Source organism: Mercenaria mercenaria, chromosome 11 (genome assembly GCF_021730395.1).
Source record: "Mercenaria mercenaria strain notata chromosome 11, MADL_Memer_1, whole genome shotgun sequence".
Classification (NCBI taxonomy): domain Eukaryota; kingdom Metazoa; phylum Mollusca; class Bivalvia; order Venerida; family Veneridae; genus Mercenaria; species Mercenaria mercenaria.
The window spans coordinates 79,650,893-79,666,548 of record NC_069371.1 but is presented as its reverse complement, the minus strand read 5'-3'; the positions used below and the strand labels follow the sequence as shown (position 1 = coordinate 79,666,548).

The following is a 15,656-nucleotide window of genomic DNA, read 5'->3' as shown; positions in this document are numbered from 1 at the left end:
GTACTCTTTAATTAAACATTTTTTTCTGTTAAATTGATTTTGACTAATGAAATTATTTGCTTCTTATTAACATCCTTAACTTTTTGCCAGATATATCTTTTTGCCATTCCTCACCACAAACCCTTTCGGCGGGGGATACCAATTCATCGAATTTGCTTGTTTATGATTTGATTTTCACCAAACTGGCACACAACTTGTATCACCATAAGATCTTGGTTCCTTTCTTCAACTGGCCAGATTCCATCATGGGTTCCAGAGTTATGGCCCCTTAAAGGTCCAAAATTGGCTATTTTGGCTTTTGCAGCCATATAAGAGACTTCATTTATGGTTTCATTTGATACAAACTTCCAAAACATCTTCAACAACAATAAATCTTGGATTCCATGACAAATCAGATCCAATCGTAGGTTCCAGAGTTATTTTATATCTGATTACCTCCCCTGATTGTAATCAAAATGGATTTATATCAGTAAGTACTTATAGGACTTGTTTGAAATTTCATTATTGTTATTAGTTGGACTGAGACAATCAGGGTAGATAACTATGAACTGATTCTATGTCAAAGTACCTCCCTTTATTTCAAATTAAAATGGGTATATCTCCATAACTAATGAAGATACTGATCTGAAATTTCATTTATGTCAACAGATTTATTTGGCAGGTCCTTCTTTTGTTCACTTACAATATATTTTTTTTTTAATTACTTCCCTTTTACGTTACTATAAATAGCTTATTTTTAGTTACTTTTTTATTATTGGCCGTAGGGAAAAACCGAGACCACTTTTCTGTGGTACAACATGGATGGTACCTCCAATTTTTAGGTGTATTTTGACATATCTGTACCTTGTTAGAATTTTTTTTTCTTTTTGGTTAAATTTCTTCCCTTTGTTGTTCCTGTCCTTTGGACTTAGATATTTTTTCTGAGGACCTTCTTGTCCTCAAGTGCAATGATAACAGGTGAGCGATATAGGGCCATCATGGCCCTCTTGTTATCTATTTTTCTCAAGAATTGTCAAGACAATTTATTTCCATTTTTCTCCAGAACTGTCCACCAATATATCTGTCTGTGTAGAAATTTGCTGACTGGTTTTTAAATTTTAAATATTTCCTAGTATCAAAATGTCATTTAAAATCTTCTTGATCTAGGAGTCCCAGTCTGATTTTACAAGAATTTTATTGATATTGGCATCTATAATAGAGAAGTTACTGTGGTACTCTGTTACAAGATGGGGTTGACATAACATAACATGAATGAGAATTGGCAGAAATGTTGATAGGCTGTCTTGAATTCTGAATGTCAGGAACAATAACAAACAAATTATTGTGTGGCTCATCTTGGGTATATTTGCAAAATATTATATACAAGATATAAAATTTTCAATAGTGGATTTAATTTTTGACTATTCAAGCGTAGGAAATTGACAAGATTTGAGTGTGTTTGATGTGTTATATTAAAACGTAATGATGCATTTAGTGCCCACGTATAGATTTTTCATCAAATGAATGTTAGACAGATTATAATGAGTTCAAAAAAGAAAAGGGAGTTACCGTTGGGCATTATTCCGAAGGAGAATGGACAGGTGGCGCCAGTATTCACACTTGTCGTCACAGATCACAGCTCCGAGGCTAAGAGTAAATTGGGAGGGAAAAAAAAATCCAAGAAATCTAGCAGTTCTGCACAGGTGAGTGGATGTGTGTTTTAAAAAGTCAGTAAATAATTGTTCTGATTTGAAACTCACTACAAACAAGGAGAATATAGTTAGCTGTAGTGATGTTGTCTGTCTGTCTGTCGATCTGTCTGATGAGAGATTATGTGGCCTTCACAGCCCTCATTATAAATAAGTAACTGCATAGATCTAGCTGATTTATGAACTGCTTTGCAAGTTTGATGTAAAATCACAGTGACCGAGCCTTGAAAACAGCTTCTGCACTGTAATTTGAGAACCTTCAAACTTGATAGCATGATTGAGCTTATGAAGTAGATGACCCCGTTTGTTACTTTTGGTCAGTCAAAGGTCAAGGTCACAGGGGCCTGAAACTTGAAAACAGTTTCAGCTCAATACCTTGAGAACCACTTGACCCAGAACCTTCAAACTTGGGTAGCATGGTTTGGCTTATGAAGCAGATGACCCCTATTGTTTCAGGGGTTAGTAGGACAAAAGTCAAGGCCAAAATGATCATGTGACTGAAAATGGGACATCCCATCATGGGGGGCATATGTGTTTTACAATCAGCTCTTGTTTGATTTGCACCGAGAAATATGCAGTCATTCAAAGTCTTTTACAGAATAATATTGCGCTCCTGTATAAACAATGATAAAGTCATGCAATATTTCTCCTGCAGTTTTCTTGAATATTTCTTGATACAAATCTAATAACCTATAAAGATACATAGTTTAATTTAGAGAGTCTGCATTGGATGTATCATTAGAAAATGCATAAAAGGAGAATAACATTGAGAAGAAGAAAGGCAAAAAATAATTGAAGTGATAAATCATATTTGTTATACCTAGAATGTGCTAAGCATAGTCCAGGGGTGAAGATGATTTTGTGAATCTGGTTTAGAGAGTATACTTAGCAAGTATACTCTCAAACCCAAACTGTATTCACTAAATTATGTTTTCACCACACCTGAAATATGTATTTGAGGACAATAAAATGACCCACTTTCATTTTGGGGTGATCAGACAAAGGTTAATACAGTCAAAACTCCAAGGGATCTAGCATTTTAACAGAAATTCAGCTTAAAGTGATATTTTGTTTGTGCACATGTTTTTGGGATGGGACTTGAAAATGTCTTCCAGATAGTCAGAATTTTGAAATGAGCAAGTTTGAGATAACAAGTTTCAACTGTCTCGACTATAGAGCTATTGGACTCGCCAGTGCTTTGGCTCATCGTCAGCATCCACGTACGCGTCCCGATTTGGTTAAGGTTTTGTATGTAAGCTGGTATCACAGTAACCACTTGTAGGAATGGATTGAAACTTCACACACTTATTGACTTACATTGCACAGGTTCCATAACTCTTTTGCTTTTTTACAAAATTATGCCCCTTTTTCGACTTAGCAGTTTTTCGTTAAGGTTTTGTATGTAAGCTGGTATCTCAGTACTCACTTATGGGAATGGATTGAAACTTCACACAGTTATTCACTGTGATAAACTGACTTACATAGGACAGGTTCCATAACTTTATATTGCTTTTTCACAAAATTAAGCCCCTTTATCGACTTAGAAATTTTTGGTTAAGGTTTTGTATGTAAGCTGGTATCTCAGTACTCACTAATGGGAATGGATTTAAACTTCACACACTTATTCATTGTCATGATTTGAAATGCACTAAACAGGTTCCATAACTCTACTTTTTTTTTTCAAAATTATGCCCCTTTTTTCAACGTAGCAGTTTTTGGGTAAGTTTTTGTATGTAAGCTGATATCTAATGGGAATGGATTGAAACTTCACACACTTGTTCACTGTCATGATATGACATGCAGTGCAAAGGTTTAATTATACTTAGCATTTTACAAAATTATGCCCCTTTTTGCAACTTTGGTATTCATTCAGTTGACAAGGCTGTTGAATAGTCGAGCGTTGCTGTCCGCTGACAGCTCCATACATGCCATATATCTCCCGCCGGGAGCCTTTTTCTCCCATATTTTCAGTATATCTCCCGGTCTCCCGCCGGGACATGAAAACCTCCCGTAAAAAAATAAATTCAGAAAAAAGGTCTTTGTCGAAAAATTGTATCTCGGTCAAATGTAGACCTTTAGAAAATACTTGAAATTCAATATCAAGTAGCCCGGAAATACTCTTCAAACATAATTTTGATAGTTGTCTATAATCCCTAGCTTGTTTATCGAGAGATACACGCCTGAGGCATAATTATCTTTCCACTTTCTGTCACCATCTGCAAATAATTAACCATTTAATCTTACCCGTAGGCAATGCTATTGTAAACATGTGCATTCAAGATTTTAGACTGATTCAATAACATCAAAGTCACTGATCTGTAGTTTTTAAAACAATATGTAAACCAGTCTTAAAATTACGTCACTTTACCGCCACCTGCCAAAGTGTACTTTCGTTTTCGCTGACCTCAATATTTATATTTATCGAGCCATCAGAAGATGAGACAGGTATGTGCTAACACCGAGTTCATGCTTATCAATTTAAATACTTGCACAACATGCAAAAAAATCAACCGCAATTTAAAAAAAATTGGCGAGTTAATGTCAGACTACACAGAATTTCGGACAAACATGAATTCGGATAAGTGAATTTTATGAAATTGCAATTCATACTGCCCAAAGACTGCCATTTGTCATGTTGCAATAATTAACGGGAGAAGAATCCCCAGTTTAAATACATGTAATTTTAATCTAAATATGGACAATCCAGCAGTAGAACGACTTTCTTTTTTGTTTTAACAACTTCATTTCTGAAGAGAAATGACTGCCCTTAAAAGACTGTTTGGACATGATATGTCCACAATATTTTGAGTATTGTATGCTTTAAACGTGTCAAAAATATCACTCTCTCCAGATGCAGAAGCATCAACACATAAAGCAATCAAAGCGCTGACAGCACAGAAAGGTTGAAACCCGCAAACAGTTCAAGTTACTTTCATGAAACAGTATAACATTCAAACATACTAGAAATTCTGCTCTGACTAAAACCATCAAGTGTCTTGAAACACACTGACAAGTTGTGTAAGGCAACTCTACATCGGCGTAATTAAAATTTACAATAATGATATAGTGGACGCAACTTGACCCTGATGGTTGACCTTTGTATTATAATACATAATTAGATACAACCTATTATTGAAAAGGAGTGTACGTAAAACACTTCAGCTGTTTGCATTCATAAATTTGAAACTGACGGCTACCCTAAGCACCCCATATTTCTACAATAAAATAATCGATATGAATAATCAGCCTAAGGTCAACCATCGCGGTCAAGTTGCGACTACTATACCAATGAGAAATACAGTGACTGTTTCATTAAAAGCACAAATATTCATAGAGAATATAGATAACAGAAATATTAGATATTCTAACACAACTCCGATTCATTTTCCTATTAAACAAAGAAGGCTGAAAACAGTGAATTATTATACAACAAATCACTGTTCTGACGTCACAGTTATTACGTCATGACATTAAACGGCATAGTGGTGCGCTGAAAAAGAAACCGATTGAAAACGGGCAAATATTTAATGAATGCCGTCAAGGATGTACTTAAAAATCCTTGGTAACATGTTAGAATCGAAATAATATATCTCATTTAGTGATTTGCTCTTGAATAAATCATTGTTTGTCGTTCAGATGCGTATTATTATATCACGAGGGCGCAGCCCGAGTGATATAATTCCTTCGCATCTGAACTCCAAACAATGATTTATTAAACGACAAATCACTGGATGAGATATATTATTTCTTAAGTAAATTGTCAACGATTAATTTTTCTGACGTCATAATTATTACGTCAGAGCGTTAGAGGGCATAGCGGCGCACTGGGAAAGAAATGAACACATATCAGGCACATACTTAACGGATATTGTCAAGGACGTACATTATAATCCTCGATAACTTGTTAGAATAGAAATAATATATCTTAAACAGTGATTTGCAAATGAATAAAATCATTGTTTGTTGTTTAGATGCATATTATTATAGGCTGCGCCCTCGCTGGCGATATAATTCCTTCGCATCTAAACTCCAGACAATGATTTTATTCAGTGACAAATCACTGTTTGGGATATATTACTTTTTAATTCAAATTTAACAGTTAAAGGCACTGGCTTCCAAATCGTTAGACAACAACAAAAAAGAAATTTTTTTAGATATCTGAAAATAAATGCTGTATTTCTTAAGAATGCTGTGAAACTTTGTTACTGACAGGCTACTAGTATATGTTACGGAAACAGATGAGAATAAATTGTTTTTTACTACTTTTTATGATGAAAATTGAGAAGCGTTTATAGCGCTTTACTCTGATATCAACAAAGATCTTTAACTGAATCCACCCTTTGCACCTGTGGCGACCCTGAGACTACTTCCGTGTCGTAAATATCAAACAATTCGTGAAAAGTTTTTTCTCCAATACTCCATGTCTATTGTCAGTAAACAATCTTCTCAATGGAAACGACAGGCTTTCATCTCGTAATCGTTGCTGTTCAGCGTATCATTCTCGCAACAAAAAGTCTTAATATTTCGGAAAGTTTTAATACATCCTGCTCTGTTAATTTGCATCCCCCGTGAGTACATAATCGGTTCAAGCAACACTCCGTTTTATTTTACAAAACTTAATTGAAACAAATAGCATTGCAATTATGTTATACTATCCTTATTTGCCACATAAAAGTTATCACTAGCCATGATTCCTGACAATGTGGTATTTGATGAATTGTAATTATTTCCAAAATGGAGAGGATTTTATATAAGTTTTAAATAACTTCTTTTCCATTTCATTAATTTCATGCAATTATTGTTGTATACCATGTATGTCAAGTTTATTGAAATAAAGTTTAACTAACACTTTACTCGGAGTAAACTGTCTCGATTACAAATATCTATATTTAACATGCATTAAACACTAAAGCCTCAATAGCTCTATTGGTAACGACAGCCGGAAAATGTCTTTATTGCCGCGGCGGTCCAGGTTTGATTCCCGACGCGGTTTCTTGATTTGGCATTTTTAAAATAGTTCAGAAACAAAAACTCATATTCTGATGTTCATATTATGACAAAGAAACACATATTTTTTAGCTAAAGTCTGGAGGTCAATGCTTTACGCTAAAATTCTACAGAAAATGCTATTTTTAAACTGCCAGTTTGTCATAGTTTCTCTTTCAATTTTCTAAAGTTATACACCATAAGAAAGCTTGTGATCTGAGCTTGTCAAAGATGTATAATTTGGTATATTTTCTTTTATCATTTGCATTGAAATGATTGTTAAACCTGACCAGGAACTTTTACATAGAAATTATGTAGAGAGACAAGCGGTTGGTATACTCGTAAATAATCAATAAAAGTAGTGTGGAAATAGAAAGGCGGATTAATCTGCCTTCAGTGAAAACTGACAGTATTGGATTTTTGCAGTATCCAGAATACGGTTATAATAGGTTTCAACTGCTTCCCGGTTTCAACCTAAAAACAAAGTTCCTGGTTCAATCTTTCATGGAATTCTGAATTTCCTTGGATTAATTAAAGTGCTGTAAGTAATAATCATGCACTCTAATATACACAACTGTTGGCTCCACTCATCAATTCAATATAGAAAACTTGATGATTTTTTCATGAAAATGGCTATTTAGCACGTAAAAATGAGCAGATATAGGTCTCCCTTATTTTTACCCAAATCTCCCTTAAAAAAAGCCCTGTTGAGGCAAATCTCCCTTACTGACCGTCTGAAAATATGGCATGTATGCAGCTCTTGTTTGCAAATGTTAGAAACTTTGTTGACAACCAGTGTAAGGTTTTTCCTCAGGGAGAATACTTTCTTGACAACCAAGGTAAACCCATAGTAGGAATTAAGTTATTATTTCAAAAGAAAAATGAAATGTGACATTTTGTGTTTTCCTAAACTCAGGCCTGCATAGATCTGCATGGTTGTCAAAATAATGAATACTGCGCACTTATGTCATCAAAGTATCATCAGTTTATTTTAATGAATCATGTCAGTTACAATTAGGTTACATATAGCATCCATTTTACAATATCTTAAAAGATTTTAAATTTTTCATCCAATATTCATGATATTCTGCTTTTGTATCTTTTTTAATTAAACAATTTTATGGAGAAAACTCCGACATAATTTAAATATAGTAAAATGATATTTTGTAGTCAGTGAATGATCTACCTTTGAAAAAATGCCGCAAATTATGTTATGACATTATCTGTACAGTGCATACAGGGTAGTGAAATACCTTGGAGAAATTAACAGTATCATCATTTCCTGTGTGTAACTTAAAACTTCTCTTTGAGAACTTCCTCTGACTATTCGATCCTTCCAGACAATAATTTGAAATAGTATAATAATATCATTCTGTCATGTGTTTACGAATCAAGCAGAGTTACTGCCCATGCACAGGTGGCCGAGGGACAGATAGTTCTAACCGACTCCTAAACACACGACTAATATTTTTTCTTGCATATCATATACATATAAGCTTTTTATTCTGACAGATTACGTTTTCCTGCATACCGTAAGCAGACGTGACATCATGACGTCACAATAACAAAGTTCCATTTTAGTTTTATTGTTTGTCGTGTAACGTTATGTTTTTACTGTAAAATAACGTCTTTTGAATCGAGAAATATTTATACATAAAGAACAGAGAGAAACTATCAAGGTACTTGATTTTTTCGTATTTTACATAAACAATACAGTTGACATCGTACTTGCGACCACCTCTATTAAGTGATTTTTGTATTAAAGGACCAGTCTAAATCCCTCCCGAAAGTTTTCAATACATAAATTCATTCCATTAAATGACGTTTTTATTAAACGACTAGCGACCTCATTAATGTAGTCCCGATAGGTAAAATATTCGACTAAAGTATCTATTAAGTGACCGGGTACCAAAATTCTACTGGGCATTTCTTCATCTGTGTAATTAGCAAGTACGTTTTGCACTTGACTGAATGCAATTAACCTTTGTATCAGTCGAACTGAAACACAATCTAGCCATAATTGGTTTGTGGACTTGGAAAAGTGTTCACGATGTTTAAACAGTATACATGTATGTTCATAATAAATACAGTTACATTAACAGTTAAACGACTTTTCTTTTCATCTCACTGAAATTCATTAAGAGACCATTCCAGACCACTTCTTAGCAGCCCCTTGAGTGGTCTCTTATTACAATGTCGACTGTATATGATCAATACATGAATTACTAGTTGTCACTAACAGCACAAGAGTCATCTGGCATGCGAGGTGCCAGATGGGTTTTGCCGGCATGGGTTAAGTCACCGGAAACGCCAGTCCGGTGTGCAAGAATGATATTAAACTACAGCTTTTAGACATTACACTTTACTGAATTCCAGTAGCTCTGAGGAAGGTCTTTGTTTTTGAGGTCGTTTACTCAAAGGTCAAGGTCAGAGTGGCCCAAGTTAAAGGGGCAATATGTCTAACAATGAAAACATGAGTTGTTCATAATGCTGAATGAATTTTTGAATCAGATCACTTTTGAATTTGACATGGACGCTTGAAATGTTAGAAAATGGCCAAGAATGGAGGTAGCCATGCTTGTGTTTATGATGTCATTCATGTCACAGACGGCTTACAACCGGTAGAGCTTTGCTAGCCCTTTGCACCCTCATTGGTGGCTCTGGCCTCGGCATTTATATTTACGTGGCAACAGATTTATTATTGTTGGTTATACGTGGGTCCTTTTTGAATAGGCAGGACACAACAAACTGTAAAGCAATGTCCAAGATATAATAATATTATACTTCAAAACTAATATAGGAAAACAATGTCAGCGATCACTACAATATATTGAAGGCGAATGCAGTCAATATTCTAGCCAGAAAGTGCTTTTCTTGTCACTTTTCGGGGATGTTTTAACAGGAAAGAAAATGGGTGTAAACATAGAGATGCTGTTAAAACACTTTTTTGTATATGCACATTCCATGGCAAAAGATAATAGGTAAGGGTAGATTTTTCGTAAGCACAAAGCGTAAACAACTTATTGCCCCAAAACTGATCATTCTTAAGGAAATGACATCAGAGTAAATATACAATGCAGACATTCCCGTGCATTTCTTGGAAATTTAATGAGGGTGAGTGACAGTATATTCATTTATTAGTAAATATGTGTTTGATGCTATATTAGCATTTGTGCATTTTCATTTCATGTTCTAACATCTTCAGAATCCATCGGAGGAAACATTGGTACCCTTGTCCATCCGGGCTCGGGCAGCAGCCAATCCCACGGGGATCTGTAGATGTTATAACACAAAAAGCATGCACTATCTCTACAATCTTGAAGAAAGTACATTCTTTGGTATGCTTTTAAAAGAAAACAAACTAATATTTGCCATAATATAAAACAAACATGTTGTTTAGGAAACAATTATAAAAATGATAAAAGTTTCAAGTGCTATTTCCATGAAAAATGTATGTTTATATTGCTAAATGATATTATCAGAGGATGTATATATTGATTGCTTTATATAAAACACTTTTCAAAAGATAGTTTGTGTTGTTTCGTGACTTTAATTGCTTCGGTGACTTCATGGATCTTTTTTTTATACAATATATTTGTTAAATGGAATATTTTGATTTCGTGGTGTCAAAACTGTGATCACTGTCAGTGACCTAGTTTCGTGATTGAATTGAAGAATGTTTATTGTGTGTAAGAATGTAGAAGATTTGTACAATAGTTTGAATTTGTACGAATTTACTGAAACACAAACGATACTGCTTAATATATATATATTTAGACGCTGATGAGCCATAATCACGGCGAAACTAGTTTGTGACTTTTCTATTAAAATTTAAGAAAATCTAAGTGAGCGTGTGAAGTCATTTTATAATTTTGCGATATATATATATAGCTGTTAAGTTTCCTGTGAAATCATTCATTTTATGTGAGGGACAGCATTTCTTGGTTGAGTCGGTCCCAACAAACTAGTAAAATTCCAATTTATTTTATGTTTCAAGGGTGAAATCTATGAATTTGTTAAATTACCTGTTTTAGACAAAATAGCGAAATTCTGTGCCCGCAAATTTAAAGCTTAGGCCAACCATGTTCAAACTTCATAGGATGATTGCATGTGGTCAGTAGATGACTTTACTATTTCAGAATGCTTTTGCCCGACTGCTTTGTAGAACATGCATGCTACTGAAAATAAAAATGCTGTTTTACTTTGTGGTACTTAAAAGAAGGCTAATGAAACAGATTATTTTTCTAAGTTTTGTTGAAAACAAAGCAAAAAAACTCATGTTTCTAGCCAGACATTGCCACTTTCTTGAAGTGATACGAAACCAGGTTTGAAGGTCTTGTTTGTCCTGTTTTCATTTAGTGTATATCGATTGATACATAATATTAAGCTCTCTGGTGATTAGAGGTAAACAATAAAACAGGCCTTTAAACAAATTGTTTTACCATAGTAATAAAATGTCGGATTGTTGGGAATTCTCAGTTTTGTCAACACGGTTTTATTGCTTGACATGTAATAAGAGGCCTTGACTTCTTTCATTCAAAATTCTTATTTAATGGAATCTTTATTTCTTCAGAAAACTAGTGTCAGTTAAATAATTGCACAAGTCATGTAATTGCAATTCTCGCTGATTGTCTCAGGAAAGATTTTTAATTGGATGGTTCAGGAGGAAGTTTTCTGTACGTTGCATGAGAATGCACTATTGAATGCAACAATATTACATTTACAAAAACCTCCCTAAATGGTGTCTTTAGGCTATATACCAATAAAAGAAATTGTTCATTGTTTCATATAAAATTCAGCTACTTCAGAACAATTATGTTACAGTTTCTAGATTTTCACTCCGTGGTAGACCTATTTTCCACAAGATATCCATACATTTGCTTCAAGAAAACGAAAAGAAAAAGGGGTGTTGAATAGTATGCAGTGAAATGCAAGTCAGCTGAAGTCAGGTACCCTCATATTGCCGCATTTCAGAAAGCGGTCTGCAGAATAAACACCCTACTTTCGTTTTCAAGAAAACAACTCGAAAACATGCGAATATTAGCATGAAAAGTGTCCTATTTTATGTAAAATTCATTCCACGAGTGAAATAATGCCCATTTGGCCCCCGATTTATGCGCAAATGCATGAAAAATGGAAAAATTAGGATCTATTTATTAGGGACTTCTTTCGATTACACCACGGAAGCACATTTTTGACCGAATTACTGCATTTTAACCTTTACTTATGGTTGAGACAGGTTTTTTTATCTCCCTTTATCATTTCCATTTATTCTGTATTTGGTAGGGAACGATTCCATGATAATGCCTTTGTTAGCATTTGTCTTTCAGCAGTGTAAGGACATCAGTTATTCGGAAAATTCAATATATATATATATATATATATATATATATATATATATATATATATATAAGAATAAAGCTCACAAATTCCTATTTAAATTATTAAAAACAGTTACTGATTTTTATAAAGAAAAAAACTACATTCTGAATTTTTTATGCCCCCACTTTTGCCCCTGTCCGTTCGTCCAAGAATGTTGTGTCACCAGTAGCTCCTAAAGTATTTGACGTAGAGTCACAAAACTTTACAGGAATGTTGGTCAGCATGTGTTGTGCACCTGGGGTTTCACGTCTGGATTCATTCAGTCATGTAGGAGTTACGGCCCCTGACTTTGTAAAAATTGGTCATTTTAGTGTTGTGTCGCGCCTAGCTCCAAAAGTATTTGACCTAGAGTCACAAAACTTAACAGGAATGTTGGTCAGCATGTGTAGTTGTGCACCTGGCGTTTTGCGTCCGGATTCATTCAGTTTTGTAGTAGTTATGGCCCTTGACTTAGTTAAAAATTGGTCATTTTAATGTTGTGTCGCGCGTAGCTCCAAAGTATTTGACCTAGAGTCACCGAAGTTTACTGGAATGTTGGTCAGCATGTGCAGTTGTGCACCTGGGGTTTCGCATCCGGATTCACTCAGTCATGTAGGAGTTATGGCCCTTGACTTAGTTAAAAATTGATCATTTTAATGTTGTGATGCGCGTAGCTCTAAAAGTATTTGACCTAGAGTCACCAAAGTTTACAGGAATGTTGGTCAGCATGTGCAGTTGTGCACCTGGGGTTTCACGTCCGGATTCATTCAGTCATGTAGGAGTTATGGCCCCTGACTTAGTTAAAAATTGGTCATTTTAATGTTGTGTCGTGCGTAGCTCCAAAAGTATTTGACCTAGAGTCACCAAAGTTTAAAGGAATGTTGGTCAGCATGTGAAGTTGTGCACCTGGGGTTTCGCATCCGGATTCACTCAGTCATGTAGGAGTTATGGCCCCTGACTTAGTTAAAAATTGATCATTTTAATGTTGTGTCGCGTGTAGCTCCAAAAGTATTTGACCTAGAGTCACCAAAGTTTACAGGAATGTTGGTCAGCATGTGCAGTTGTGCACCTGGGGTTTCACGTCCGGATTCATTCAGTCTTGTAGGAGTTATGGCCCCTGACTTAGTTAAAAATTAGTCATTTTAATTTTGTGTCGTGCGTAGCTCCAAAAGTATTTGACCTAGAGTCGCCAAAGTTTAAAGGAATGTTGGTCAGCATGTGCAGTTGTGCACCTGGGGTTTCGCCTCCAGATTCATTCAGTATTGTAGGAGTTATGGCCCCTGACCTAGGAAAAAAATTGTGTCCTTTGTCATGTAGTGGGGGCATCTGTGTCCCATGGACACATTTCTAGTTTCTATATAGAAAATGTCATGAAATTTGAGAATTTCCCATTGAAATGCATTATGAAAATTGACTTGAGGAAACTTCAAACACATGACCCAGGTATCTTAAATGTTGGCTAAAAATACATCTGATGCAGTGTTCAGGTTTGAAAAAAAAATGGTGGTTTAATAAAACATCTGCAACTACTATAATATGCATTTTGATGCTGACATTTGCCTGCAATGTTACACAATCCCAAATGGTGCATTTCTATCAAAATGGTAAAGCAATGTATTACATGATACACCACACCAAAAAGTCTCTTCTGTAAACAGTTTGAAGAGTTATGACAAAAAATGACTGTTTTATGAAAAAAAGTTGCCAATAATCCCTAGTAGTTTAATTACAAGCTTTGAGGGATTGGCTATTCTCTATAATCTTATAATGAAAAATGTAGAAGTAAATTAATAGAGAGAGCACAATGCTGTGATGACTGGTTCTATGAATAATAATGACTTAGAGACACGAATAATGTTTCCACTGGGCCAAGTCAAATTATGAGAAACAACAAAAACCATAATGAAATAGAGAATGAAATAACTCCCGTAACTTGGATGAACTAAAATTTCAGACAGCTTGAAAAATTTGATAATCTAAAATCTCAGACTGACAAAAAGATGCACCATGGAACATTTTTAAATATTGCAGATTTTCTAAGTTTTGCATAATTATCGCACTCCAAAAGGCAGAGGGATATTGTTTTGGTGATGTTTGTCCGTGCGTCCGTCTGGTTTTGGAAATGCTTGTAATTAAAAAAATATTTAAGATTGAATCGCCACACAACATATGGTTATTAATTAGCCAATGACCTTTGCTCACATTTAGTATTATCCCTCTTGATTTTTAACCAGGTTTTCAACGAAAACCTGAGTTATTAGATTGGGGTAGATGTCGGTCGGGCGGGTGGGCGGCGGCAGCGTCAAACTGGTGTTTCCGGTCAATAACTTTTGTTTCAGTAAAGATATTTGAATAAAACTTGTTATGTTTGTAGCTTATATCAAGACAAAAGCTGGGATTGATTTTGGGGTTTCTGTGGTCAAGGTCAAGGTCACTGTTACTTAAAATAGAAAAAGGGTTTCCGGTCAATAACTTTTGTTTCGGTAAAGATATTTGAATAAAACTTAGTATGTATGTAGCTTATATCAAGACTAAGGCTGGGATTGATTTTGGGGTTTCTGGGGTCAAGGTCAAGGTCAAGGTCACTGTTACTTAAAATAGAAAAAGGGTTTCCGGTCAATAACTTAACTTAGGAATGAGCTATCAAGATGAAATTTGGTGTAAAGAAAACTTATATAAAGTTGTAGCTTGGGATTGATTTTGGGGTTTCTGGGATCAAGGTCAAGGTCATTGTTACTAAAAATAGCGTTAGGGTTAGGTTAGGGTTAGGGTTAGCATATCTTCTACATGCATGGAGGGATTTTGATGAAAGTTGGCACAATTGTTCACCATCATGAGACGGAGTGTCATGCGCAAGAACCAGGTCCCTAGGTCTAAGGTCAAGGTCACACTTAGAGGTCAAAGGATACAAGAATGAAAACTTTGTCCGGAGCATATCTTCTTCATGCATAAAGGGATTTTGATGTAACTTGGCACAATTATACACCATCATGAGACGAAGTATCTTGCGCAGTTCCCTTCTTTAGAATTACTTCCCTTTGTTGTTACTATAAATAGCTTATATTGTAACTTTTTCATTACTAGACGTAGGGAAAAATCGAGACCACTTCTCTGTAGTACAACATGCATGTTACATCCAATTTTGAGGTGTATTTTGACCAATCTCTACCTGGTAAGGATTTCTGTGTGGACTTAAAGAAAATTTTTTGTATTTTTTTTTTTTTTTTTAAGATTAACTTCCTTTAGTTGTTACTATAAAAAACTTATATTGTAACTTTTTTTATAATTGACCGTAGAGAAAAATCAAGACCACTTTTCTGTGGTACAACATAAAACCTGGTTTCGTGGCATTGCCGCGTTTCTTGTATTAAAAAAGAATTGAAAATGCTTATAATTCCAAATGTATTTCAGCTAGAATCACCAAATGTCACATGATTGTTAGTTAGCATAATGAACTTTGCTCACATAGTTCATGCTCCATTCTGATGCGAAATACACAATAACCTTAAGTCACATTTTCTACCCATATACATGAAACGTTCGTTATCTCCAATTGTTGAAAACTTGGTCTTTTGTAAATTTACTGTGGTGAGTGATATAGGGCCTTAATGGTTCATGTAT

General features: G+C 34.9%; 1 protein-coding gene across 11 annotated transcripts in view; it reads left to right on the top strand.

Annotated features, from left to right (window-relative positions):
* The window catches only part of LOC123532297 (5'-AMP-activated protein kinase subunit gamma-1-like), a 416,776-nt gene that overhangs the window by 124,905 nt on the left and 276,215 nt on the right, over window positions 1–15,656 (top strand). For 2 of the 11 annotated variants that reach the window (XM_053517864.1, XM_053517861.1), the window contains exon 1: window positions 1,506–1,682. The exons of 8 other annotated variants lie outside the window; for them this stretch is intronic. In XM_053517864.1, coding sequence (XP_053373839.1) covers window positions 1,521–1,682 — 162 coding nt within the window. In that variant the 5' untranslated portion in view covers window positions 1,506–1,520. Of the gene's footprint in view, window positions 1–1,505; window positions 1,683–4,109; window positions 4,134–15,656 lie in introns of those variants that run through there. One more of the 11 variants, XM_053517877.1, reaches the window with a different exon arrangement.